This window comes from Bos indicus, chromosome 10 (assembly GCF_029378745.1).
Source record: "Bos indicus isolate NIAB-ARS_2022 breed Sahiwal x Tharparkar chromosome 10, NIAB-ARS_B.indTharparkar_mat_pri_1.0, whole genome shotgun sequence".
Lineage (NCBI taxonomy): Eukaryota > Metazoa > Chordata > Mammalia > Artiodactyla > Bovidae > Bos > Bos indicus.
The window spans coordinates 86,614,505-86,640,824 of record NC_091769.1 but is presented as its reverse complement, the minus strand read 5'-3'; the positions used below and the strand labels follow the sequence as shown (position 1 = coordinate 86,640,824).

Below are 26,320 nucleotides of genomic sequence, written 5' to 3'. Positions count from 1 at the left end.
GCTTGCAGCTGCAACCTTTCAATTATAAAACTATTACTCACTTAATACCATTTTATCATGATTGGTTTTCAAAAAAATAACAGAATTCTATGTTATCGTTTAATAGAAAAACCTGTAATCACTTTTTAAATCCAGATGCATATCAGAATTATCTTGGAGCTTTTTGAAAAATACAAATGCCCAGGTATTGCTTTTTTTCCACCAGAGCTCCAGATATGTTTCTAATGAGCAACCCTGTTTAAAAATAACTGGACTCTATGATGATCTTTTCGGAGAAGGCAATGGCACCCCACTCCAGTACTCTTGCCTGGAAAATCCCACGGATGGAGGAGCCTGGTGGGATGCAGTCCATGGAGTCTCGAAGAGTCAGACACTACTGAGCAACTTTACTTTCACTTTTCACTTTCATGCATTGGAGAAGGAAATAGCAACCCACTCCAGTGTTCTTGCCGGGAGAATCCCAGGGATGGGGGAGCCTGATGGGCTGCCACCTATGGGGTCGCACAGAGTCGGACACGACTGAAGTGACTTGGCGGCAGCAGCAGGATGATGATCTTTTATTTAGTTTGTTTCACTTTTTCTATTTCATATTCAGTGCTCCCATTTCATTTGGTTTATGTTTTCTGGTTTCTCCATCTCTTCCTTTTTTTTCTCTTTTTGATGTTCTTTATCAAGTGTAGTAGAAAAGCTCTTCTATACATATATAATATGTATAATATATACATTTTAGAAACCTTATGAATTTTTGCCTAACTGAAAAAAATTATGACATTTTGATTCTACTTGTTTCTTAGCATGAATAGAATGATAGATTTCTAATTAAAAAATTAGACATGCAACAGCAACAAAGGTTTACTGTATAGCATACAGAATGATAGTCAATATCTTGTAATAACATATGATGGAAAATAATTTCAAAAATAACATATCTATTTGTATAACTGAATCACCAAAAAAAGAATTCTACTTTCTGAAATTCAATAATATTTATCTTTTGTCAGTTTTTCTAAATGCCCTGTGGACATCTAATAACTTATGAGATATAAAATTTTAAGTATATTTGTGTAGTATATAAGGTTAATATAAATTAATATAAACAGAACTATTATATTTAAATTATTAATGACATCCTTCAAGATGCTCCTATTCTTATTTTTTATGCTCCTGCTAAGTCGCTTCAGTCATGTCCAACTCTGTGCGACCCCACAGACGGCAGCCCACCAGGCTCCCCCACGCCTGGGATTCTCCAGGCAAGAATATTGGAGTGGGTTGCCATTTCCTTCTCCAATGCATGAAAGTGAAAAGTGAAAGTAAAGTTGCTCAGTAGTGTCTGACTCTTCGAGACTCCATGGACTGCAGCCTACCAGGCTCCTCCGTCCATGGGATTTTCCAGGCAAGAGTACTGCAGTGGGGTGCCACTGCACTTGATAAAATATTCTCAGAGAAATGTTTATATGTCTCACTATGATTATATATTTTTTCTTTTCTATTTCTTCTGATTTTTGCTTTTTGTTTGTTTATGATGTCTATCTTCTTAGTGAATTGTACCTTTTATCATTAAAAATTTATCTTTGTTTCATTAAAAAAAAACAAAACCCAACTTCCCTCAGTCTAAATTCGGCTCCTTTTAAACAGAGGAAGTAGGGGGCCATTCTGACTCTAACCAATGGCTGAGTGGGACCTCTAACAGTCACTCACTAACAGCCATGTGCTTGCCCCGACCCTATTGCAATTCCTATCTATCAATGTCCATTCCACAATCTTGTGGGAATAAGGGGTGATGATTGTTCTGGCTACTTCCTGCTGAATAGAGGCAATGAGGGGGTGATCATGAAATGGAATTGATCAGCTTTGGGTCAGGAATACTCCTTAATAATTTTAGTAAGTAAAACAGTTCTCTGTGACTATTTGAACCTGATGAAATTCCTTCTGCAAGGAAATTTTATTCTCCATACTTATCCTTTCTGAAGAGCAACCTTAAGTCTTCTAAGGGTTCACAAACACACTGCTCTCTAGGACTCAGGAGTTGGGTCATTTTCTGATGACGGTGAGGCTGCTTTGACCTGACTGTGATGTATCCGTGGCTTTACTCCAGTTACTCCAGCTAACCTGACAGATGAGTGTGTGATGAGTAATACCACAGGTGGTTCTGTCCACTTTGCAGTCAGCTGGTGCTCAGGCCCTTGTCCTCCACATGTTTTAAGAGGATGCAATGTCCAGGCTGGAAAGGATGTAAGGAAGATTTGCTAGAAGCAAATTCATGAACAGAGGTTTGTATTGTGCCTAGAGTTTGAACATAATTGGTAACTGCTATATCTTCCGGAGTATTTATACAGTGTCCCTCATGGGCAGACACATGGAGTGGCCTACCATACAATAAAAAGAGGCTAATTTTAAGCCTGCTTCTGGAAGCCACTCTGATCCATAGTGGGGCAACTGTCAAGCCCTAACCCCAAGTTAAATTAGACTCAACATATATTTGCAATGCTATTTAATGTAGAATTCATTTTCTCTGTTATTCCTATTGAATGTGCACTCCAGAATGAATATAGCTTTCCGTTAATTTGCAGTGGTTTGGACATCTATTGGGTTATGCTAGAGAAAACAGCAGGCCCATTATCACTTTGAAGGGTGCTAGACTATCCAGTGGAGAAGGCGATGGCACCCACTCCAGTACTCTTGCCTGGAAAATCCCATGGATGGGGGAGCCTGGTGGGCTGCAGTCCATGGGGTCTCGAAGAGTCGGACATGACTGAGCAACTTCACTTTCACTTTTCACTTTCACGCACTGGAGAAGGAAATGGCAACCCACTCCAGTGTTCTTGCCTGGAGAATTCCAGGGACAGCAGAGCCTGGTGGGCTGCCGTCTATGGGGTCGCACAGAGTCAGACACGACTAAAGCGATTTAGCAGCAGCAGCAGCAGACTATCCAAATTGGGGGAAATTTTCCTTAAACGTGGCTTTCACCACTTTGGAGGCTTTTTCAGTCCTGGTGCCTCCACCAGTCCTGAAAAAGACCACCAGTACTAGCAGGAATCTGAAATTTCCTGTGGCTCAAGGCACTGAAGTCAAGTCTATTTGTCAGTCCTCGGCACAGGCTCCTGTGTTGGGTCCCTGTCTGGGGAGATCTGACAGCAGTCTTTGGGTTGTTTTTAGTACAAATCAAGCAATTTTGAGAGATCACTGGATGGTCCTTTGTAGGTTGATGATGAAGCTCAGTCACTCAGTTTTGTCCACTTCTTTGTGATGCTATGGACGTTAACCCACCAGGTTCGTCTGTCCGTGGAATTTTTTTCTTAATATATGTATTTTATTGATGTATCATTGACTTGCAATGTTTCAGGCACACAGCAAGGTGATTCAATTACATATGTACATACACAGATAGTACAAATATTATTTTCAGATTATCTCCCATTATAGGTTATTACAAGATATTGACTGTAGTTCCCACTGCTATACAGCTAACCTTTGCTGCTTTTTGTGTATCTATTTTTAAAATTCAGCCTCCTCCTGGAAATCTTGCAAAGATAAGCTGTGCAGGAAAAGTGCCTGAGTTATCTCCCTGCCTCCTGGTCCTCTCTCCTGCTTCCCTACTGGGCCTCCCACCCTTTCCTGCAGCTGCCTCGGCCACGGCAAAGTCCAGAGTCCACGGAAACTGCTCTCGTTCATAGTGTGCAATCCCTTCCTCCCTTCTGCGAAGGTCACTGAGAAGTAGGGGGAGGCAGGGGTGGAGACGGTCTCAGGGGCGTGGTACCCACTCTTCCAGGTCTTCCTTCAACAGTGCATCCGGAGCCCTGACTACATGCCTGGCACTGGTCCAAGCACAGAGGAAGGAACAGTGAACACAGTGACAAGGTCCCCAAAGTGAAGTTTACAGTCCTGTGGGGAAGACAGTCGGTGGATAAACAACAATCACAACATCGTGTAAGGCAGCAAGACAGAGTGAGGTGGCAGGCAGGGGAGGCCTCTCTGGAGAGGGGATGTTTGAGCTGAAGTGAGGAAACAAGTCATACGGACATCTGCAGCCAGTGCACCCCAGACACAGGGACTGGCAGGTGCTATGGCCCTGCGCTGGGAACATGCTTGGCACATTCAAGGCACGGCAGGGAGGTCGTGTGGCTGGAGCAGAGAGACTGAACAGAACCATGGAGGACAGACGGTCAGATAGGAAGGTGGGGGCCACAGTGCATGGGGTCTTGTGGGCTCTGGTGAGGTCTGGGCTGTGGTTGAGGTAAGAAGCTAGGAGAGGGTCTGAAGTCGACTGATGTGGTTGACATGCACTGTGAAAGGATCACTCGGAATGGAAAGTTGCTGGAGCCACTGATCCGGCCTTGAGTTGCAGTCTCCACGTGGACAGACAGTAACGTCTGCAGCCTCGTCTTTAAAAACTAACCCACTGGCATGGTAACATCGATGTCTACAGAGGACCACCTTCCACAGTGTGGAGGACCGCCTCCTCTACCCCGAGCCCCCACCCCTCCAGCCTGTTCCCACCACCAAAGCCATCTCTGTCCCAACCAGTGACAAGGCAGACCACACGGAGGATATTTTATTACTTTAATACATCTGGTGTTACAAATAGAAAATACTAATTATGATTTCAAATAAAACGATGGTTTCAGTAAACATTTTGTTTATAAAATTAAGAGACTCAAGAGTAAACACTTTCTCCTTATGAAAAAGTAAGGCACCTTCATTTTCCACCTCCTTTCCACCCCTAACTCAGTCCTTGCACCAGAAGTGTGTACTTCTTCTTTTATGTACAGAGTGCTGTATACACACACACACACACACACACACACACACAACAGCTGCCCTCGGGCAGTGGCCCAAGCACCCAGCACCGCTCCCACGCAGGCAGCTCCAGTATGCTGAGCCCGGGGCAGTGGCCACAACAAAACAGCACAGAGGTTGTGATCACAGAGCGCAAAGCCCGTGAGAAACAACCAAAATGTCTTATTTTGAGGAGATTCTCCCCGAGCCCGTGAGCCAGACAGCAGGTGAGGCAGGAGAGGGCAGCTTGGGCTGGCTGAAAGGACATGTGTGTGTGTACGCTCACTCATGTCTGACTCTGTGACTCCATAGCCTACAGCCTGCCAGGCTCCTCTGTCCATGGGATTCCCCAGGCAAGAATACTGGAGTGAGATGCCATTTCCTGCCCCAGGAGATCTTCTCGACCCAGCGATAGGACCTGTGTCTCTTGAGTCTCCTGCATTGGCAGGCAGATTCTTTACCACTGGCGATACCTGAGAAGCCCCTGATCAAAAGGGAGTCCCTTTAAACTCAGAATATCTGAGAAAGAATTATTACTATTATAGAAGGGGGTGGCGAGAGGGGCTGGGGCTGCAAACACTGTCCCCACCAGAGGTGGACGCGCTTACCTAACCCAGCAGACCCGAGTCCCATTCACGGGCTGCCTGTCCTTCTGCCCCTTCCCCTCATCTCTCAGGAGACCTTTGGAGTTCTCAGGCGGGGAGGACCCAGCTGAGTTTGCAGTGAGGGTCACAGGCAGGAGAACACGAGCCCCTGAGTGGCGTCTGGAGGAAGGCACGGAGGTGGCAGTGACGCACACAAGGCCCTGGGCCGGGACGTCTTCTGCAGAAAAGAGCCTTTCTGTTCCCGAATCAGGCTACCAGACCCCCCAGATTCTTAGCACCACCACATCCTGAGGAGGTCAACTGTCTGAAATCGGCTTAGTCTTCTAGGTCACAGCAATGTTTTTATCAAGTTTATTGATGTTTGGTTTGATCAGCTCTGAGGAGAGAGGTTTGCAGACATTCGCAACATGAGCCAGAAGAACCTGGTCCCGGAGTCCTGAGGGGTTTGTCCTGAGGGTGTTTGCTCTCCCACAGAATGTCAGTGGTCAGTCTGGGGGCCCAAGAATGACCCTCATCCAGAGCAGCTGCTGCTCCTTAGAACTGGGCTCCTAAGGGTCTTCAGACACTAGAAAACGTTAATCTCCTGAATAAGCTTTCTTTTGGGATAATGTGCAGGCTTTGTCCCAAGGGATGGACTGGAGCAGGAAGGTGAGGCAGCAGCCAGGACTGACTCCAGGATTCTCTCTGCCTCCCCAGCTCCCAGAACCTGCAAGGGCAGGGCGGGGCCCCAACCTGTGTGGTAGAAAGGGCATCTCCCCCACGGAGACAGGGCAAGCTCTGGAGTGGGTTCCAGGAGGCAGAGGCACTATCCTACAAGACACAGATGTTCCTCCCAGTTCCCCCAGAAGCTGCTCGGTGAAGGCCGTGGGGCTGGCAAGTAGAGCTGTGCTGGCTGGAGAGGTGGGGACGGTCCGAGTCCCCCGAGTCGCTCCTCTGCCCTCTCTCAGAAATGCTCCTCCTGCACAGTGGTGGGGGCTTTGCTGCTCTTGCTGTCCTCCTCCTCCTCCCCGTCCTGGGGTTTCTACAAGACAGACAAGGAGACAGCCATTGAGGGAAGAGGCAGGGACTCCTCCCTGCTGGAGCATCTTCCTGCCCATAAGTCTGGAATCTGGGGGGAAGACCAGAGTCCCAGGCACTCAGCATCCCCCACTGAACAAGGACGAGGACAGGGGCTCCGTTCATGCACAATGCTCCCCAGACACACACACCATCACGACAGGAGCAAAGGAGGAGCGAAAAGGTCAGCCTTCCGGGACACCACAGCCTCCAGGGACCACCTCACTGTGAGTGCCACTGAGCTCCGGTCACCCTCCTCCCCTTCTGACAGCCTCGCCCCACCTGGATGGACCCCCACGTGGCTGTGGATGGGCCAGGTCTGCCCCCTCCTCAGGAGTGCTGACTACCCCCAGTCAGGGGCAGCCCCCAGGCGAGGAGCACGGTTACCATATGTGTGGAACAGACGCACAGTGAACTGTTACCAAGACAGGATGCAGTATGGCTCAAAGTATGTATATATTAATATAGCATCCCCAGAGAAGAAGAGACTTTGGCTGTTTGTCATCAGATTTCTTGGGGACGATGGCACAGAATTAGAAGGTATTCAGGGTCACGCTTGTTAGCTGGGTGGGATTTAAATATGCCCTGAAGATTATGCTCTGAGGCCCCTAAGTACTAACTGCCAACTTGGGCGTTTGTCTGCTGTTTTAGGAACACTTTGCTTCTTCCCTCAGGGGCTCATCTCGCTCCCAACAAGGCCTCGAGCACAGGCCGAGCCCCACACAGCTCTGACCATCGAGGCTGGCGGAGCACATGCAGGCCACGTCAGCTGGACAAACGGCACTTCACCCGCCATGACGCCCAGGGCAGCCCGTGGCGGAGGCAAAGCAGAGATCCAGCGTCCAGTTCTCCATCTTGCTAACTTGTCGGCACCAGCTTGGCCTCATCTCTGAGAAGCCCTCACTCAGGAGCCAGGAGCCGCCTTCAACCACTCACGCCACCTCCTGTCTCTGACACACTCATGCACACACACCCGCCTCCTTCAGCGCCATCACCTTGAAGTCACAGATAAACAGGGCTTAGTGTCTCTGGGGCCAAGAACTACCAACTGGAAGACAAATGGAAACCCAAACACAGAGTGTCATCATCAGCGTCAGTCCTGACCCACTGGAAGTTCTGGCTCTTTCTGCCAGTGACCCACCTCACTGATCAGAAAGCGCAGCTCTGGCCCGATGCGCTCCCTGCCCTGTCGTCCCTGGGCGCTGAGACTGAAGTCCTAGGACGGTCTGCAGGTCCCTGCCACACCTGCCACCTCGGTGGGAAAATGACGGCTCCTTCACGACGCCCTCTGACAGCCCTGACTTCCCTGGGACCAGCCCCACGTGCCTCTGGCCCCCGTCCCACCAGGCCCCCCAGGTGTATCCAGGACAGCACCGTAAGCCTGCACCCACTGGCCTCCTGGCCCGACTCGCGCTGCTTCCCACAGTCCACGCGCACGGGACTGAGCCCTCACCGCCTGCTGGATAACAAACCTGGTCCACGGGGACAAGGATCTGCCTGTGAGACAGGGAAATGTGGGACGACCTAAGTAGGAAACAGGAGGAAACGGACACGTGTACATGGAGACGTGGGGTTGGGGGCAGCGGTATAGAAAGGTTGTCAGACTCTCCTAAGGAAACAAGTAGAGGAGAAAATCCAGCGTGCACAAGCACATTTCTGCATCCACGGAAGACACTGGGAAATGACTAAAGTGTCACTAGGGTATCTCTGGGCACTAGGCCTACGGGCAGCCTTTACTTCCCTCTGTTTGCTTTTGCCCAGGGAAACACTGATTACAGAGTAAATACAGCAGAGTCTCATATCGCTTGACACAATGCATCACATTTCAAATTGAAAGCTTTTCATGAGTAATCCATCCTGTTATCATAGGCACCTTTTCATAGGCTCACACTATAGTCACCCAAGTGTCCCAGATCACGTGTGCTCGTCTATGGCACAGGGACAAGCCCATCTCCGTGGGGCTGCTGCTGCGCTTCTCACAGGCTCCTGAGAAGACCGCTCCTGTCTCAGGCGTTCCCTGTGCCCCGCTGAACGTCCTGTCCCAGGCGCCTCGCCCTTCACCTGCTCCTTGCTGCCACCTGCCAACTCCAGGGCGTGAGATCAGAGGACAAACGTCTCTCAGCGCACAGCCTTAAAGCACTAAACGTACCTCTCTCAGATACCATTTTTGCCTTCAATAATTGGCAAAGATTTTCAAAATGAGAAATACTCAGGGTTGGCCCCATACACTGCTAGAGCAATGTACATTAGTAGTATTGATAGTACCTTCTTTCTACAGGACAGTCTGGTAACACATGTCAAAGTCTTAACTACAGGCACAACCACTGATCCATTTCTCAAGAAAATACAGTGCTTAAGAACATGCCCAAACAGTCAGCTCCAGAACAGTAAACACAATATAATTTCTAACAACAACCAGAGACACTCTTAGTGTTCCTGGACAGGAAAGTTGTCAATCAAATCATGTCTATCCATGTGCAGTTATTAGAACACTGTGATGTCAAGTACGTTGTAAAAGACTAATGACCTGACGAAGCGCTTGCAGAAAGTACGAAAGCACGTGGAACAGGAAAGCTTGCAGAACCACAAAAGCGCGAGATTCTACTTTGGTTTAAAAAATACATACATATATCTACACATATATATGTGTACACAGACGTGTGAGTAAATGCAAAAATACAGGACCTCATCTCTAGGTGATGCTATTACACGATGCCTTTCAAATTTTGTACACTTTAAAACAAACAAAAGATTAAAAAATTTGTACATTTTGCTATATTTTAAATTTTTTCCACAAAGTATGTGTATTACCTCCGTAACAGGTTTTGGGTGTTTTGTTTTTTTTTAAGCAATATCCCACTGACTCCTGAGAGCTGAAATTCCCTTCATCCTGATTCAGATTTGATATCTAACACATTGGTTAAAGGATTCCCTGGTAGCTCCACCTGCAAAGCAGGAGACCCCAGTTCGATTCCTGGGTCGGGAAGATCCCCTGGAGAAGGGATAGGCTACACACTCCAGTATTCTTGGGCTTCTCTGGTGGCTCAGATGGTAAAGAATCCTCCCACAGTGCGGGAGACCTGGGTTCGATCCCTTCACTGGGAAGATCCCCTGGAGGAGGGCATGGTAACCCACTCCAGTATCCTTGCCTGGAGAATCCCCATGGACAGAGGAGCCTGGCAGGCTACAGTCCATAGGGTTATAAAGAGTCAGACACTTTGAAGTGACTTAGTCACAAAGTGCTTGGTCACAAAGTCGGACACTGTGACTAAGCACAGCACAGCACGATGGTTAACAGAGTTCCCATCTTTCCCAATTAGAAAAGATGGGAAATACTCTTCTGTTCTTGATCTACTTCCTGGTCCTCTCCCCTTCCACCATGATCCACTCCTGCTTCCTGACTTGTACTTTTAGAGCCCTGCTGGCAACCCATTGGCTCTGGTCCCTCCCTGGCACCTCCTGAGGCCCTGCCACATGCCAGGAGAGCCACTGCCTCGGGGCCACCACCGCTATGACAGGATGAAGGAGCCAGCCCCCCACATTTCCTCTCTGTTCATGAACCCCAGGCTGAAAGGAGAGGAGCCAGGGCGTCAGGACTTGTCTCAGGACCCCGGGGTGGGTGTTGCTCGGCAGACTGTGACACAGGGACCAGCTCTGGGGACCAAAGCAGGGAGGCCAGGAGCAGAGAAGGAAGTGGCAGAAAAACCAGGAGAGGGTAGCAGAAAAGCGGGGCTGAGCCCCACGGAGGAAACCCTTTATCTCCACGTGTGTGACGCTGCGTGGCTCTCACAGCCACCAGTCCCCCTGGTGCTACCCCCATCCCCCGCTTCCCCCCAATGCCACAGCCTCAGCAAAGTCTGAGCCCACATCTCAGCCCAGCAGCTCCCACATACTCACAGTCTCAGGAATTTCTTTGTTTGCATCCTGCCTCCGGAGATCTGCCTTGATGAATGCTGAGGTTCAAGGACACAGAAGAAGGGCAACAGAAACATATCAAGCAGAGCAATGGTCAAGTTCAACCACAAGAGGGAGCCCGTACTCTCCTAAGGATCACGGATATCCCATCTCCTTCAGACCTTCCAGGGATCTGGAGGTTCCACCAGCCAGCTTGATAGAGCCTGGGAACCACTGCTGTGCCAAACAGGAAGAAGCCAGTGACAACACTGGCCTCCATGCATAGACCCCTGATATTGGCAGGGAGTTTGCACACAGTGCTCCAAGCCTCACAGCCATCTCCATTCTACAGATTAGGAAAGTGGGGCTCCCAGAGAATGGTCCACTTGCCCAAGGTCAAGGGCTATGGAGGTCAGTGTCACAGTGCAGGGTTCCAACAAGGGTCTTTTGGAAAGTCATTCCAAAAAACTGAAGCTCATTAGTTTCATTCCAAAAAAACTGAAGCTCATTCCAAAAAATTGAAGCTCATTCCAAAAAACTGAAGCTCATTCCAAAAAACTGAAGCTTCCAAAACTGAAGCTCATTCCAACAAAATATGCTACTGCCTGCCAAAGACACTTCCTCATGAACCCTCTCGTCTGCCCTGCTGCACGTGAGCCCCTTAGCTGTATGATCAGTGAGGACATTGGGTGCCAAACTGCCAACAGTGTAAACTCAGGCACAGTCAGAGCATCACTTTGTCCTGAGGCCCTGACTCACCAGTGAGCACCGCTCCAAGGGTCAGGAAGACACACAGGAAGATGTTCCCAGGCATGGTTCCATAGTTGTCGATAATCTGGCCCTGGGAGATGGTGAAGATGATCCCGAATACCTGCAAAGACACGGAGAAGACGGGAGACAGGGGCCCAGCCACGCAGCCCACGGGGAGCTGAGCTGCCTTATGCAGCACCTGCACCCGCCGAGCCCGGCAGGGAACACAGGCCCACGGCTCCAGTGCCACCACCCAGCGAGAGGCCTACCTGGGCAGACACATTGAGGAGGCCAGACGACATGCCTTCTGATTCCGGGTATGTCAGCTCCACGGCAAACTCAAACCCCAGTGGGAGGTAGCCAGTCATAAAGAATCTGAAGGCCAGATCACAGAAACGAGGTGATGGAGAAATTCCAGAGCAAGGAAAAAAGGGTGCCCAGCTCTTGCCCTACAACTCCCTTTTATGTTTCTTCCCATCAAGACATGCCAGGCCCTTGAAAATCAGGCCACCCTCTAGGTGGTCATTATACACACGCACGCTCACACACCGTCACGTGTATCGTCCATAGGAAAATAAGCAAGAGGTGAAGCTGAGCAGAGATCCCTGTGGAAGGGGCTCCATTTCCTATACTTTGTCATACAATAGGTCTAGAAAATTCCAGCTCTGGTCCCTTACAACTGCACCACACTTCCTGGTGCTTTCACATCTGTTAATCCTCTCCTTCTTTCCAACAACTCCACAAGGGAGGCCACTCATCTGCAATTACGGATGAAGATACTGAGCCTCAGAGTGAGTAAGGAGGTGCCGATGATCTAATAAACAGTCGGCAACAGTGAGCTCAGGACCCACCTTTCTGATCCCCAGGCCTGTGTACTTTCTGTGACCCCATGTTGTCCTAGGCAGAGCTCATAAAGACGCTAAACATTTCCTAGACTCCCAGAGATTTATGAAGGACATAGTCTGTTCCAACAGCCTGGACGGCCTGGATGCCCGAGGCAGCCTTTTGAAGTCTTATGAGTGAACATGACCTCTGGCCATTTCCACGTGTGCAGAAGTCATGAGAGGCGGCAGATCTCTATCGCATCTTAGGATGTCAGTAGGTCTCAGAACCATGGATGGTGCTTTCCAGTTAAGCAGGTTCGAAGTACAACTTACCCCATTGCGCCAGCCGTGATGAATACTACCCACAGGTGTCCCAGGTTCAAGGTGTTTGTGTAAACCACCATGCCCACCAGAGTCATGATATAGACCACCAAAGTGGTCTCCCTACAAGCAGAGGCAATGAAGTTGAGTCATAAACTGCAGACTTTAACAGGATATTTTCCCTTCTTCCTTCCTCTTTTCCTCCACCCCACTTCTTATCTTCTGGGCAACTGCTGAGCGCTGAGCAAGCCCACGTCTGTGTGCTATTTACTCTCATAGAATTTTCTGTCTGTGAGGTTGATGGACACCGGACCAATGGTCACACTGTGCTCAGAGCTACAAAGGGTCAGACCAGGACAGTGCGAAGCCATCTTGTAGCACGTGTGTTCTCCTGCAGAAACCTCTCAGCGAGTAAACACTGCACCTGGATTGGCCACCTCCTATCCACAGGCAGGACACAGCCCTTTCCTTTTCTCCTTCCACCAGAAAAAAAAACATGGGGCTCACACCAGCTGTGGTCAGGTGGCAGTGGTCACAGGACCCAGAAGCCTATTCTGCTTGTCTGCATCGCCCCCCGGCCCCCGGACAGTGCCGGGCAGGGACCTGACTGTGAGAGTCTCTGTCGTCTCTGAGTCCTTCCTCTTGCCACCTGCACACGTGCAGCACAGCTTTTCCCACTGAATCTGAACTCCTCCACTCCTGACAGTGCAGCTGAGAGAACAGTCTCCAGCCCTGAACTAGCCCCTGATTCCAAAGCCCAAGGGAGAAAGCTGCGCCCCCTCCTGGGTGCGTGTCCCTCTGCTGGTCCCTCAGAAGGCCCATCTGTGCTGGCTTCCGTTTCAGGCTCACCCTGCCTGAGCCCCTCCACGCACCTCTCCCCCAGGTTGCCCCCCAGGACTGCTGTGGCCCTGAGTCCTGCACTGGGACCGGCTCCCTCTCCCTGTCCTCCTGACTGAGGTCAGGGACTCACAAGGCACCTCCTTGTGCACTCTGGCCACGAGCATCAGGACTCAGACCACGGAAGCTCAGAGCCTTCCCTCATCTCTGCTGAAGCCAGAAACATGGTGGGGCTGGCAGGTGTATACTGTGCTTACTAATACTGCACTTGTTGGACGCCAGAGATTCTCTTATGCACTTTACATATATTTAGTATTTCATTTAACCCTTACAAAAGCCCTGCAGGAAAAGTATGACTGATTTAAGAAAACTGAAATCATATCAAGCATCTTTTCTAATCACAAAACTGAGGTTAGAAATTAACTATGAGAATGGCTGATTCATGTTGATGTTTGAAAGAAAACAACAAAATTCTGTAAAGCAATTATCCTTCAATTAAAAAACAAGCAAATTTTTTAATGTAAAAAGGAACTTTAAAATATTTTTAAAAATCAACAATGAGAAAAAAACTACAAAAAACACAAAAACATGGAGGCTAAACAATTATCTACCAAGCAACCACTAGGTCACTGAAGAAATCAAAGTAGAAATTAAAAAAAAAGAACATCTGGAAACAAATTAACAAAAAACACAACACAAACTCTGCGGGGTACAGGAAAAGCAGTTCCAAGAGGCAAGTTTTTAGTGACACAAGCGAGTCTCAGGACACAAGGAAAATCTTTAAACAGTGTAATCCAAGGCAGTCGGCATATTCAAAGCAATTGCTGTCAGAACACTAATGGCAACTTGGCAGAATTAGAACAAATAATTCTAAAATTTGTATGGAAATACAAAAGGCCCCATATAGCCAAAGCAGTCTTGAGAAAGTATAAAACTACAGGTATCAGTTCTTCCAGATCTCACACTGTCCTCCAAAGCTACTGTAATCCAGCCAGAATGGTATTGGTATAAACAGACACCTGGATCCATGCATCCGAATAGGGACTCAGAAGTGAACCCACATGTATGTGAACCATGAGCCCATGATGAAAGAGGCAAGAACATACAGTGGGGAAAGACAGACTCTTCAACAGATGCTGTTGGAAAATTGGACAGCTATATACAAAAGAATCAAATCAACTGCTCTCTCACGCTATGCAGAAAAACAAACTCAAAATGGATTAAAGACTTAAATGTAAGATTGAAACCACAAAAATTCTAGAATAAATTTATAGGCAGTACACTGACATCAGTCTTAGTAATTTCGAGGGCCGGGGGGTGCGGGGCGGGAAATGTCTCCTCGGGCAAGGGAGCCAAAAGCGAAATCAAACAAACAGGAGAGCTTTAGCACAGGAAAGGAGACTACCAACAAAGGCAAAAGGCCATCTACTGCATGGAGAAGGTGTATCTGTAAGGAGTCAATATCCAAGCTATACAGAGATTTAATACAACTCCACATCAAAAGAAAAAAAAAACCCAAGGGAAAAGTGGGCATAGGATCCGTGCGGACATTCTTCCACAGAAGACACACAGACGGCCGAGAAGCACGTGGAAAGGGGCCCTGTGAACTGCTGGTGGGCGCTGCAAATTGGTTCAGCCACTATAGAAAACAGTACGGAGATTTCTAAAAAAAAGGTTCAAAATAGAACACCCAGGGGGCTTCCCTGCTGGCCCAGTGGTAAAGAATCTACGTGCGAATGCAGGAGACATGGCTTTGATCCCTGGTCTGGGAAGATCTCACGTGGGGCAGAGAAAGAAGGCCTGTGCACCACATCAATGGAACTCTAGACCAGCAACCACTGAAGCCCAGGCACTCTAGAGACTGTGCTCCACCACAGGAGAAACCACGGCAGTGAGAAGCCCATGCACACTAGAGAACAGACTGCAAAACAACAAAGATCCAGCTCAGCCGAAATAAATGAAACCATACGCATATACATGACAAACCAGAACACTCGGATGACCCAGCAACTCCACTCCTGAGCATTCATCCCAAGAAAATGAAAACACCAATTCAAAACTATAATGTACCCCTATGTTCATTGTAACATTACATACAAAAGCCAAGATACAGAGGCAATCTAAGTGCCCACCGATAGATAAACGGATTAAAAAGATGTGGCATGCACACATACGTATTTCAGCCATAAAAAGGGAAGAACTCTTGCCATTTCCAGTGACATGTATCAACCCAAATGCTCTTGTGCTAAGTGAAATAAGTTAGAGAAATACAAATACTATATGACTTCATTGCTATGCAGAGTCTAAAACACAAAACAAATGAACAGACGTTAAGTCAGAAACAGACTCATAGATACAGAGAACACACAGATGGCTGCCAGAAGGGAGAGGGTGGGGGGAGAGGAGAGGAACAGGTGAGAGAGATTAGAGGTACAAACTTACAGTTGGAAAACAGATAAATCAAAGGGCTGAAATGCACAGGGCGGGGAATACACTCCATGACTAGTAATATCCTGGTATGGGAACAGACCACAGCCAGACTTAGGGCTCATTCTGAAATTCCTAGAAATATTGAATCATTAAGTTGTGTTAAGGAACCTACTAGTGTAGTAGGTCAATAATGTCAAAAACCAAACAAGCATGCAAACTCACAGAAAAAGAGATCAGATTCGTGGGTACCAAAGGTAAGGATGGGATAGGGGAAGGGAAAATAGGAAGAAGGCAATCATAAGGTTAAAAACTTCCAGGTGTAAAATAAGTAAGGACTAAGTAATGTAATGTGGGCTTCCCTGGTAGCTCAGATAGTAAAGAATCTGCCAGCAATGTAGACTGGGTTCCAGCCTACATTGCTACCCTACATTCTACCCGGGTAGACCAGGGTTCCATCCCTGGGTCAAGAAGATCCCCTGGAGAAGGGAACGGCTACCCACTCCAGTATTCTTGCCTGGGGAATTCCATGGACAGACCATCCAGTCGTAAAAGAGTCGGACACAGCTGAGCGACCAGCACACACACCCAAGTATGTAATGTACAACATGATAAATATAATCAACATGGTATATGTTATGTATACAAGTTGTTAAGAAAATAAGTCCTAAAGGTCCTCATCATGAAACTTTTTCTATTTTTTAAATTTTGTATCCATACATGATGATGGATGTTCACTAAACTATTTGCGATGTCGATTTCACAATGTATGTAAATTAAATCATGTGCTGTATATAGATAGTTTAAGTCCATTATATCTCAATAAAACTGGTAGGAAAAAAGAAGCATATGACTATCTCCAATACGACAAATGTGGAAACTGAGCTCAGACCAGCCAAGTTACTTGTCCAAAGTCACCCAGTAGGTAAATGCAGGATTAGAAACCCATGCTCTCTCCGCTCCCACACACAGGAATACTAACACACGATGGGGCTACATTTTCAGAAATGAGCAACAGCCTCTGAAGGACACCCCTCCCTCCTGGGTCTTGAGCAGCTGCTGAGGTCAGAGGGCCTTCATCTCTTCTCACCCTGCTCCCTGCATCCAGGCCCTCCCGCTGCACAACCCAGCCCCATGGACACCCATCTCCCTTGCTGACCACACAAGCTCACCTTTTTGCCGTATTTCTTTACACACGGCTTCTTCTGAAACCAGTAGCCTGTCTGCAAAACCATCCGTAGCCTCAGCCAGACATAAATGGACCTGACCATCCAATTTCCGTCTCCAAACCAAAGGGGACACACCTGGGAGCCTCAGGGAGAAGGAACAGGCACCAAAATGCCCAGATGACAGAGCTCCCCACCCTTTCTCTGCCCAAGTAGTGGAACGGAAAGAAGAATGTCCATGCTGATTGCAGGATGCAGACATCAAATGCCACTAGGAACCGTGTCAGCTAGACTCTGCAGTGTCCTCCCAGCCTTTCGCTGTCTTTTCACTGTCTTTTCTGGTTCATCTGAATCATCTGGTTGCCCATATCCTGGCCCCGCCAACATTTCAATCCCTCCTTTCTGTTGCCACAGAACAAGCCCAGGAAAAGAGATGCTGCTATTCCTTGTTCAAGGGTGGTCAGTCCTCACTACTTGAAGCAAGCAATTGGCATATGGCAGAAAGGAGGCAGTAGCCCAGCTCCACCAGCAGTAATTAAGTTCGGCCGGGCTACTCCTTGTGTCCAGCCAGGCAGCCACATCCCCAGGGAGGGCCTCAACTGGCCTTTGATGAGGGCAGCCAGAGGGAGCCCTGGTCTGACCAGAGCCTCACAGAAGCGGGTTTGTGTGCAGAGAACAGGTCTGCCGCTGTCTGTCGCCTCCAGACACTGGGAACTTTGGAGGCCTTGACAAAGCAGCCCAGAATACTGCCCTGCCCAGCACAGGACAGCCCAGGCAGCTGCCCCACTGAGCAGCATTAACTGAGCACCCAGTGGATGCGGAGCACGGGACAGACACAAATTGAGCCTCTGTTTCCAGAGCACTTTCTCCAAGGCTGGCTACTGAATCAAGGCATCTGGGTTGATTTCTAAATGCAGACTCCCCTACTGAGTTGACATCCATGAGGAGTGGGGCCCAGGGGTCTGTATTTGTAGTAAGCATCCTGGATTAGCCTGCAATCCACTAAAACCTTAGTGGCTCTTAGAAATGCACAGGGTGTTCAGGACTAAACCACATCACAGTATTTACCAATGACGTGGAAGCAACTGCAAGGTAATACACTGAAAACTGGTGGAAGCACAGAGCACCCTGGTTAACCCCAGGAGGTCCACGAGCAAGCCATGGGAATTTGGCAATGAACCTCCTCATCCCAGAGAAGACACATCTGAACTGCCTCCTTGACCACTCAGACCCCAGCTGCGGCAATCACATCCTTGCAGCCATGTTCCTAATGAACATGTCATTTCAAAACACGGTCTCCAATTCAGTCCAAGCGGAAGAGTCACTTACTTGTAGGTTTTGGTCCTATCCAGCCAGATGCCTGAGATCACAGCCCCGAGCATTCCCGCAAGGACGATGGTCAGGCCGATTCTTCCAGCATTCACTTCTTCCCCCTGGGGAAACCATAGCCCCAAGGATCACTCAAGGATGGAACAGGACATCTGATGGGGCTCACTCACCAGGAGGCAAAGGGGTAAGGCAAGTAAGTGGGGTGCCACTGCAGCCAATTCTCAGGAAGTAGCAGAACAAGACAAGCTGTAAAAAGCTGCCAGTAATTCTAGGGGAGGAAATCCTAGAATAATTGCTCCTCCCAATATAATATAATATAATATAACCCTGGGTGCGGGTGCATGATACTGGATGCTGGGGGAAAACAAATTCTATCCTTAGAAACCAGTTTTAGGCAGATTGTTCAAAAATATAATCCTCATAGGAACGCTTTATCATTATTCTCATTTCACAGATGGAAAACTGAAATATGTATACCCAAACATTTCATACTTAGGCTTTTTTTTTTTCCCAGTTATCACTGTTTGAGGTAGGAAGACATTACATATGTTTGTGTGTTTATTAAGAGCCAGATACCACGCTGAGGATTTTATATCATCATCTCATTTAATTCTCCTGCCTGCCCACCAGGAGGTTAAGAATCAATACTCCCCATTTTACAGATGAAGACATCAAGGCACACTGAAATTAGCCTACTAGCTGAAGGTCATGAGGCCTTTATTAAGTGCAGAGGCAGGATTTGAACTCAGACCTGTCAACCTCCCACACTGGAACACTCACTCCCCCATGGTGGCCCACAGTTCCCAAGCTGAGACCCTTGACCTTCCGAAAGAGGGTTGGGCCTGACATCCCAACTCCAGGATACTCAGTGTCCAGTTCCCAGTATTTAACCCTCGCTAGTTCTGGAGACATTTGCAACCTGCTTTCCGTTGAGCAACTAAGACTTTAAATCCTGCTCACATTTCACAACGTAATTGACTTTATAGGTGATTCTATGTGTATATACGTTTCCCTACTAAGTTGTCAGGCACCTTGCTGTGTACTTTACACGTATAAATCTTATGATTTACTCATCCTAAATTAGTCTTTTAAAAATATAAAATTAAATTAATCCTTCAATAAATAACTAGACTTCTTTTGCAGAAAAGAGAATGAGAGCTCAGCGATGCTAACCAGCTCTCACACCACTGAGAACCACCAGACCTGGGTCTGAGACCCAGGGCCACCTCCCTCCAAATCCTGGAGCACACACCATACCACACCGCCTCCCCAGCGCCTGCCCAGACACTAGAAATCTCCTTCTCTCTGGGACTGGTCAGCTTAGGGGACGCCCTTACCGGGTAGTGGAAGATCACCATGCGAGTCAGCAGAGTGGACAAGGCATAAAAAGCACCAGCATTCAGACCTGAAGGAAGGAGGGGAAACACAGAATTAGGGTCCCTGTCCTGGTGGGGCCATTGCTGGCTCTCCCTCCAGTGGTGAGAGAGGAAGGAGATTCTCATGCTTGTTGTCACTGAAGGTGGTGACCTCAGAGAAGAAGAAATACTCCAGAACAACTCAAGGTAACCATCGTAACCTTTTTTTAGCCACACGCCATTGCCCTCTCATCCCTTTATCCTGTCGTAAAAACACAGGCTCCAGGAAGTACGCATTACTCCTAGGTCAGATCCATCTACATCCCTCTTAAGCGCTGGCCTGGCTTAAGGGCTCAGTGAAACTACTGGACACCTTTCCACCTCCTCCTGATGACCTATGCCCCCTCCAGAATGCTCCAGACCTCTGACCCCTGACCCTTGACAACACTCCCATTCTCACCTGTTTTCACATCTCTCCAACTTTTCTTCTCAGATTCAACACCACACAGGTCTTCTATTTGAAACCAGAAAGGACCCTGAAGAACATTTAGATGACTCTCCTAATTCGTCAATTTATCCAACCAATAAATGGAATACTTAGAACATTCTGTAAGAATCAATTTCCTCAGAGGACCAAGTCATTTTGTTCAAACCATACAGCGACTTTGTAGCTAATGTGAGACTAAAAATGAATCCAAAGGAGACGGACCTCCTGCCCTCCTTTCACGACAACAATGACGGCGACGATGGTGGTGGTGATGGTGGTGATGTTGTGATGACAACAGTGGAGACGCTGGGAGCGCGGTGAGGGTGATGGACGCGGTGACGACGGTGAGATGGCAGGGGTGCTGATGGTGCTGAGGCCCACACGACACACACCGGGCATTGGGTCCACTGGAAAGGACGTAAGACGGGACACGGTGCCCGGGCAGGGCAGCCTCAGGAACCGGTGGTGATGGCTGATGGTGATGGTGGTGGTAGTGATGGCAAGAGCACGCTCTTCTGTGCTAGGTGCTTTTCTAAACAACTTACCGTCCTCATAACAATCCCAGAAAGTAGCTAACATATCCTCATTCCCATTTTATAGATAAGAAAAGGCACACACATTTAAAAAACAAATACAGAGGTCATTCTGGAAGGCCCACCAGGGGTCTTTTTAATTTCAGCTAATTTTGAGGCTCACGTGACTGCCACTGGCACACCTGGCATTAGGTCCACTTAGAAGGACGTAAGACAGGACACGGTGCCCAGGGACGGCAGCCTCGGGCGCCCCTCTTCACTGGAGCCAGTCCACAGGACCCCAGGCCACAGAGCCACTCAGAAGCCATCCTCTTTCACCCCCAAGCGGATGGCTCAGCGCAGGGAAACGTGGGCGTGGCCCCCACCCTGCCTCAGCCCCTCCCAGGAGCCACTATTGTTTGTAACTCAAGCACAGGCTTAGTTGCCAGGATCCCCATAAAGGACAGGCCCGTGAAGAGAGTCGCTGTGCTCAGAGAAACACAAAGAATGGCTTCCCAACAGGGGTGAGTAGATCGCCCAGCCCACTGCAGTTATTTTCGTGAGAAGTAAAGTCTAACCGCAGTTGACTTCCATTCTTGATCAGGTTCCCAGAGGAATGAGATACAAAATTAAGCCAAGGTCAAATTCTCCTGCAAAGTGGGGGGTCTGGTTTGCCCTCCACACCATCACATGCGTGGTAAGACGCAGGGCTGCATCGAACCCAGACTGTAGGATGCCAGGTCCTCCATCTTAAACACTCGATTTTATATCCTCACGAACTGATCGATCCTCAAAGATTCCCCCAGCTCAGCTCACTGGTAGTTTCATGCCCAGACTCTCCGAGCAGGTCACCTCAGGGATGCAGCAAGGCTGAGCTCAGTGCCCCAGACGTGCCATCAAATATCACTACAGCTGCCACACTCAGGCTCTCAGCAACCTCTTAGATAACAAGCATAGCTACACCTCACCTTCTTACCACTTACCACTCCCAGCCACTTGGAAATTCCATGCCCAGGTCAAGAGAACCCACAAGGAGACACATTCCTGAAATGGGGGGGGGGGGCGGTGCAAGGAGGATGAAACCAGCCCCCTTCCTGCCCCTCGGTTTAACAAGGCCAGGGGGCAGAGCACACACCAGGTCAAGTTCAGCTTGGGCCCACCTGGGCTGAACAAGGAGGGCAGAATCCCCAGGTAACTGAGAAATTATCCAAGAGAACTGGGAGCAAAAACTCTAAACACCAGCACTTTCGTGACCCCAAAACAGAGAAAGAAACAGTGCAGAGAGGGCTGATCAGGGATGGCGAGCAGCTCTGTGAGGCTCAAAGGTTTAGGAAAATCTCTTCCAGATCAACAACCCCTGGGAGCTCGTTAGAGATGCAAATCATGACCCCACCCAGACCTCCTGCTGTAGAAACTGGGAGTGGGGCTTTTGTCTGTGCTATCAAGTCCTCGAGGTAATCCTGATAAAGCTTGAGACCCACTGGTTCGGCTAGACTAGTGTTATCTACCAGTAACCATCCCTGGCTCCCAGCCAGACAGGAGATGGAGTCAGGGCTAAGGCAGGGAGGGTGTGGAGCGGGGCAGGGGTTCCCCCTGGAAGGCTGCCATTCTTTTCAATTCTTTCTACATTCCAACCCTAAAGGAATTAGAAATTTCAAATCCCTTTTGAATAAGATGGCCCTCCCCATATTGCCAAAGGTTGCCAGATACAGTTAAATGGCGAGAGTCTACTCCACTGACTTCCCTGCTGGCTCAGACGGTAAAAGCTTCTGCCTGCAATGCGGGGGCCCTGGGCTCGATCCTGGGTCGGGAAGATCTCCTGGAGAAGGAAATGGCAACCCACTCAGTACTCTTGCCTGGAAAATCCCATGGATGGAGAAGCCTGGTAGGCTACAATCCATGGGGTCACAAAGAGTCGGACACGACTGAGCGACTTCACTTTCTTTCCACTCCACTGACCGAACCAAGGGGTCCGGCGTCCACACTGAAGGGCAGGAATGAAACTCATGCTCTGTCCTGTGCATGACTACCTCTCACAGGAATGCAGGTGACTGTGTTATATTTGAGTGTGATTGTCCCTCAACAATGTAAGCCTGCCAGGTCAGTGAAATGTGATCGCCCCTGAAAGGCCAGGTCATGCCTGTATCAGCCACCTGTGGGAGAGGTCTGGGTCCCTGAGAGGGTGGACTTTAGAAAGGCAGAAGGGACTCTGAGTTTCTGTCTTGTGTCAAGACTAAATTCTACAAATGGCAGCCTAGAGATCACTGGCATTAGAAGGCCTCAGATTTTTTAAATGCAGATTTCTGAGCTCTACCAGGACCTACTTAATTTGATTCTCCTGGAATGAAGCTAGGAATCTGCATTTTAACAACAATAAACCCCCCCTCCCCTTCCCCTCCCTGGGCATCTCTTAAACTCACTGAAAAGGTGACTAAATGGCCTTGGGCACAAGAAGATCACAGAGCAGGCCCAGGCTGTGAGAGGCCGGGGTTCCCATGGAAGCAGCTGGGAGGGGAAGGGGCTTCAAGAATCACCCATTACACACCCACATTAGAGGTTCTCAACTCTGCTGCATGCTAGAATCTCCTGGAATGCTTGCAAAGGCAGATTCCCAGGCCCTCGCAGACTCTCTGAATCTGACTTTGCAGAAGAGAGGCAGGGAATCCAGGCACACACCACCCACAACCCAGGGGACTCTACTATCAGGCCAGAGTGGGAAACTCTGATCCCAGATCTCATGTCTGGGTTCTGGGAACTCTGTGCTCATTTCCCTTTTGTCCTCCTGAACCTGGAGTAAACTGTTGGTTTAAAGGGCCAGCCTGACCTCAGCAAAGCTCCAGGGACTCCCAGAAGGATGTGCTACACCCTGCATCTTGACAGCATCTTGAGGGGTCACACAGCTCCTCCGAGGCCCATGTAGGGCAGTGTAAAGGCCTTGAGAGCCCCAAGGACAGGTGTCCTCGGACTCAGGTTGAGGCTGTGAGTTCAGATGCCCAACCCTGCAGATTCTTCACAAGCATAGCTTGAGTTCCAGGGAACTCAAATGGGAAGCAAAGGTTGTTATTCTTTTCTGAGGGGCCGGTTCTTAGAGAGACAAAGGAGGAGCCCAGGATGGGTGAAGGTGGAACACTCAGTCATTAGCAGAGCTGAGACCAAAAACTCAGACCTTATGTTCCTTACGTACCAACTCTGCATTCACTGGCCCATCAATCAAGGCTATTACTCCAAGACATGTGCACCCAGATCCAGCACATTTGTCCATGAAACTCTATCAACTGCTTGATTCCCAACGACATGGTCCTAGGAGTTCATAATTCAGAGGAAAATACAAACATTGTGTATCATACGGTTACGTGTGTCCTCGTCGCTCAGTCGTGTCGACTCTTTACGACCCCGTGGACTGCAGCCCACCAGGCTCCTCTGTCCACGGAATTTTCTGGACAAAAATACTGGAGTACATTGCCATTTCTTACCCCAGGGTACTCCAGAGGATCTTCCTGACGCCGGGATCAAATCCGAGTTTCCTGCATCTCCTACAGTGGCAGGCAGATTCTTTACCACTGAGCTACCTGGGAAGCCCTATACGAAATGGTTATACACACATATAATTAAAGTATGAACCATGTTCCTTTTCAAAGCTTAACCTGCAGGATTCTGGGAGGTCTCACAGCATTTAGTCGAATTTGTAGAGGGTCCTTTTTTTTTTGGTTGTGTGTGCCTTTTCAATTTGGAGCAGACTGTAGGAGAAGAAAGCAGGGATTCTTAGGCAGATTGAGTGTCAAACAGTGCCTTTACATGACCTGTAACCCTCAGAAAGACACATTAAGATTGAAACCTCATCATGCCCATGTCCCAAAGACGGCTGGTCAGTGAAGGCAGGTCCTGCTTCTAACCCCCAGAACTCCAGAGCCTCATCTTCAAGGAAAGCAAGCCCCAGGGAAAGGGTCTGAGGACTGAATCTGAGGAAGGACAATCCATCACTGTCACCCCTGCCAGACAGATCCAGAGGCCACTCAGGCAACTGAGGCTGAAAACAGACCCCCGTTCTGTCTCCAAGAGGCTCCCTTCAGCATGGGGAGACAAAGTGGTGTGGTTAGGAAGACAGGCTTTGGTCTCAGACAGACAGTTTATACTAAGCTCTCTTGCTTACTACTGTTTAATCACAGGCAAGGAATTAAATCAGAGCCTCAGTTTCCTTAATATGAAATGGAGCAGTTAAGCACCTAGGTCATGGATTTCTTTAGAAGATTAAATGAGATAATGCATATAAAGCACTTTACACATATAATGCATATAAAGCGCCTGACACACAGTAACGGCTTGATAACATTTTTTCCCAAATCTGTGATCAAGCCTAAGAATCATTTCCTAGTTGGCAAAGACCCTGTCACCAAGTCCAACCCTCTCTCAAGAAAATAAGGCTTGTGTTTTTCTGACTATAATGAAATGTGTGCAAACAACCAGATTAGTTCAACGCTTTCTCACTGGGATTGCCCCAGGCTTTTGAGAAAAATGTTAAGAAATTCTATTTCTTTTTTTTGAAACTGGACATTTTTAATATAATGTCATCCCTACAAACGAGATTCTCCTCCTTCCCCCACCCTTGTTGCCGCCGCAGTTTGGACTCATTTCGTAACACCTGTGTCCTTTGTCACGTGCAGCAACTGGTTTCTGCGCTACTAACTTAGTTTAGGGCTAACGATCAGGCAGAGATTTCCTTAAATACCGTAAAGCCCATAAGTCTCCCACTTTGCTGAGGACCTCTATGTATGCACTGGGATTCGCCTGTGATGCTTCAGCAGCGTGGTGCCACCTCTGCCCTAGCCTTCACTTTCCGCTTACACAGAGCTTCACGTTCAGCCAGTGTGAGACTTTAGCACTTCCCTGGGTCTGTCCTGGGCATGTGCACAGCTCTGGACATGCAGACTTCTAGACTGCTAAGAATATGTCAGAGGTTTCCAAAGCCCCCTGGTTGTCTCATTCTCCAGATTTTCCTTTCAAGATCTTTGGCCAGCCTCTTGATGACCCCAACTGGTATTGTAACCTCAGACAGTTGTGATGTTAAACAGTGACTGCTTTCAATAAATACCCTGGACATAGCGCTTTCCCACTGAGAGAACTCTGAGTCAGGTCAAATATAGGCAAATCCTCTGAATGGAACCTTTCCAGGGAAACGGAAGTCAAATAAACAGTGAGCTAGGGATGGGACTTTGTTGGGGAGGGGGGCAGGGGGGGTGTCCAAAATTGTCTGGGCCCCTCCAGTGGCTGTGAGGTTGCTAGTTTTCACAGCTATCATGTCTGGGAAGCTAGTTTTCAAGGCTACCACAGAGTCTAGAGGGGAGGATTGGAATAGGACAAGTTAAGACTCAAAGCTTGCTACTTTACCATTATTTAGCCATTTGCCTTGAACAGAGGCTCGTTGGGTTAAGCCTTTAGTCAAGAACCCTGAAATAACTGATGCTGATAATGTCTGCCAGTGTTTTTGTTTTCATGGAGGATCAGAAGATCTACTGTCCTCACTCCACCATCCCAGAAGTGTTAACGCATTTATTCTTTGTGTTATCACTTAACCAGATAGATAAGGAAGAGTATCCAGAACCCAGAGCCCAGCCCATATCAAACAGTGCTGCTCCTCGTACATTTTGGTATTTCTTACTTTCATGGGTCAGTGACCTGACCCTGCCATCAACAGCCTCTAGCACTGAAGACTGAAACCTCCGGAATGAGGCCACTGCCTGGTTAATACCACCATCACTATTCTCACCCACAGGAGATATTTATTAAGCAGTTATCTGCCCTAGAATTCCACTGCTGCTGCTGCTGCTGCTGAGTCACTTCAGTCGTGTCCGACTCTGTGCGACCCCATAGACGGCAAAAAGACCCCATAGACGGCAGACCACCAGGCCCTGCCGTCCCTGGGATTCTCCAGGCACAGGAGTGGGTTGCCATTTCCTCCTCCAATGCATGAAAGTGAAAAGTGA

The 26,320-nt window shown here is 48.5% G+C and overlaps 1 protein-coding gene across 2 annotated transcripts in view; it reads right to left on the bottom strand.

Annotated features, from left to right (window-relative positions):
* Nucleotides 1–4,546: 4,546 nt before the first annotated feature.
* The window catches only part of LOC109565366 (choline/ethanolamine transporter FLVCR2), a 55,604-nt gene continuing 33,830 nt past the window's right edge, over nucleotides 4,547–26,320 (bottom strand). For both annotated transcript variants that reach the window (XM_019969270.2, XM_019969269.2), the window contains exons 4-10: nucleotides 19,323–19,390; nucleotides 17,986–18,089; nucleotides 12,239–12,349; nucleotides 11,351–11,456; nucleotides 11,091–11,202; nucleotides 10,335–10,390; nucleotides 4,547–6,402 (exon numbers count right to left, since the gene is read on the bottom strand). In XM_019969270.2, the coding sequence (XP_019824829.2) occupies nucleotides 6,325–6,402; nucleotides 10,335–10,390; nucleotides 11,091–11,202; nucleotides 11,351–11,456; nucleotides 12,239–12,349; nucleotides 17,986–18,089; nucleotides 19,323–19,390 (635 nt within the window). In that variant the 3' untranslated portion in view covers nucleotides 4,547–6,324. The remainder of the gene's footprint in view (nucleotides 6,403–10,334; nucleotides 10,391–11,090; nucleotides 11,203–11,350; nucleotides 11,457–12,238; nucleotides 12,350–17,985; nucleotides 18,090–19,322; nucleotides 19,391–26,320) is intronic.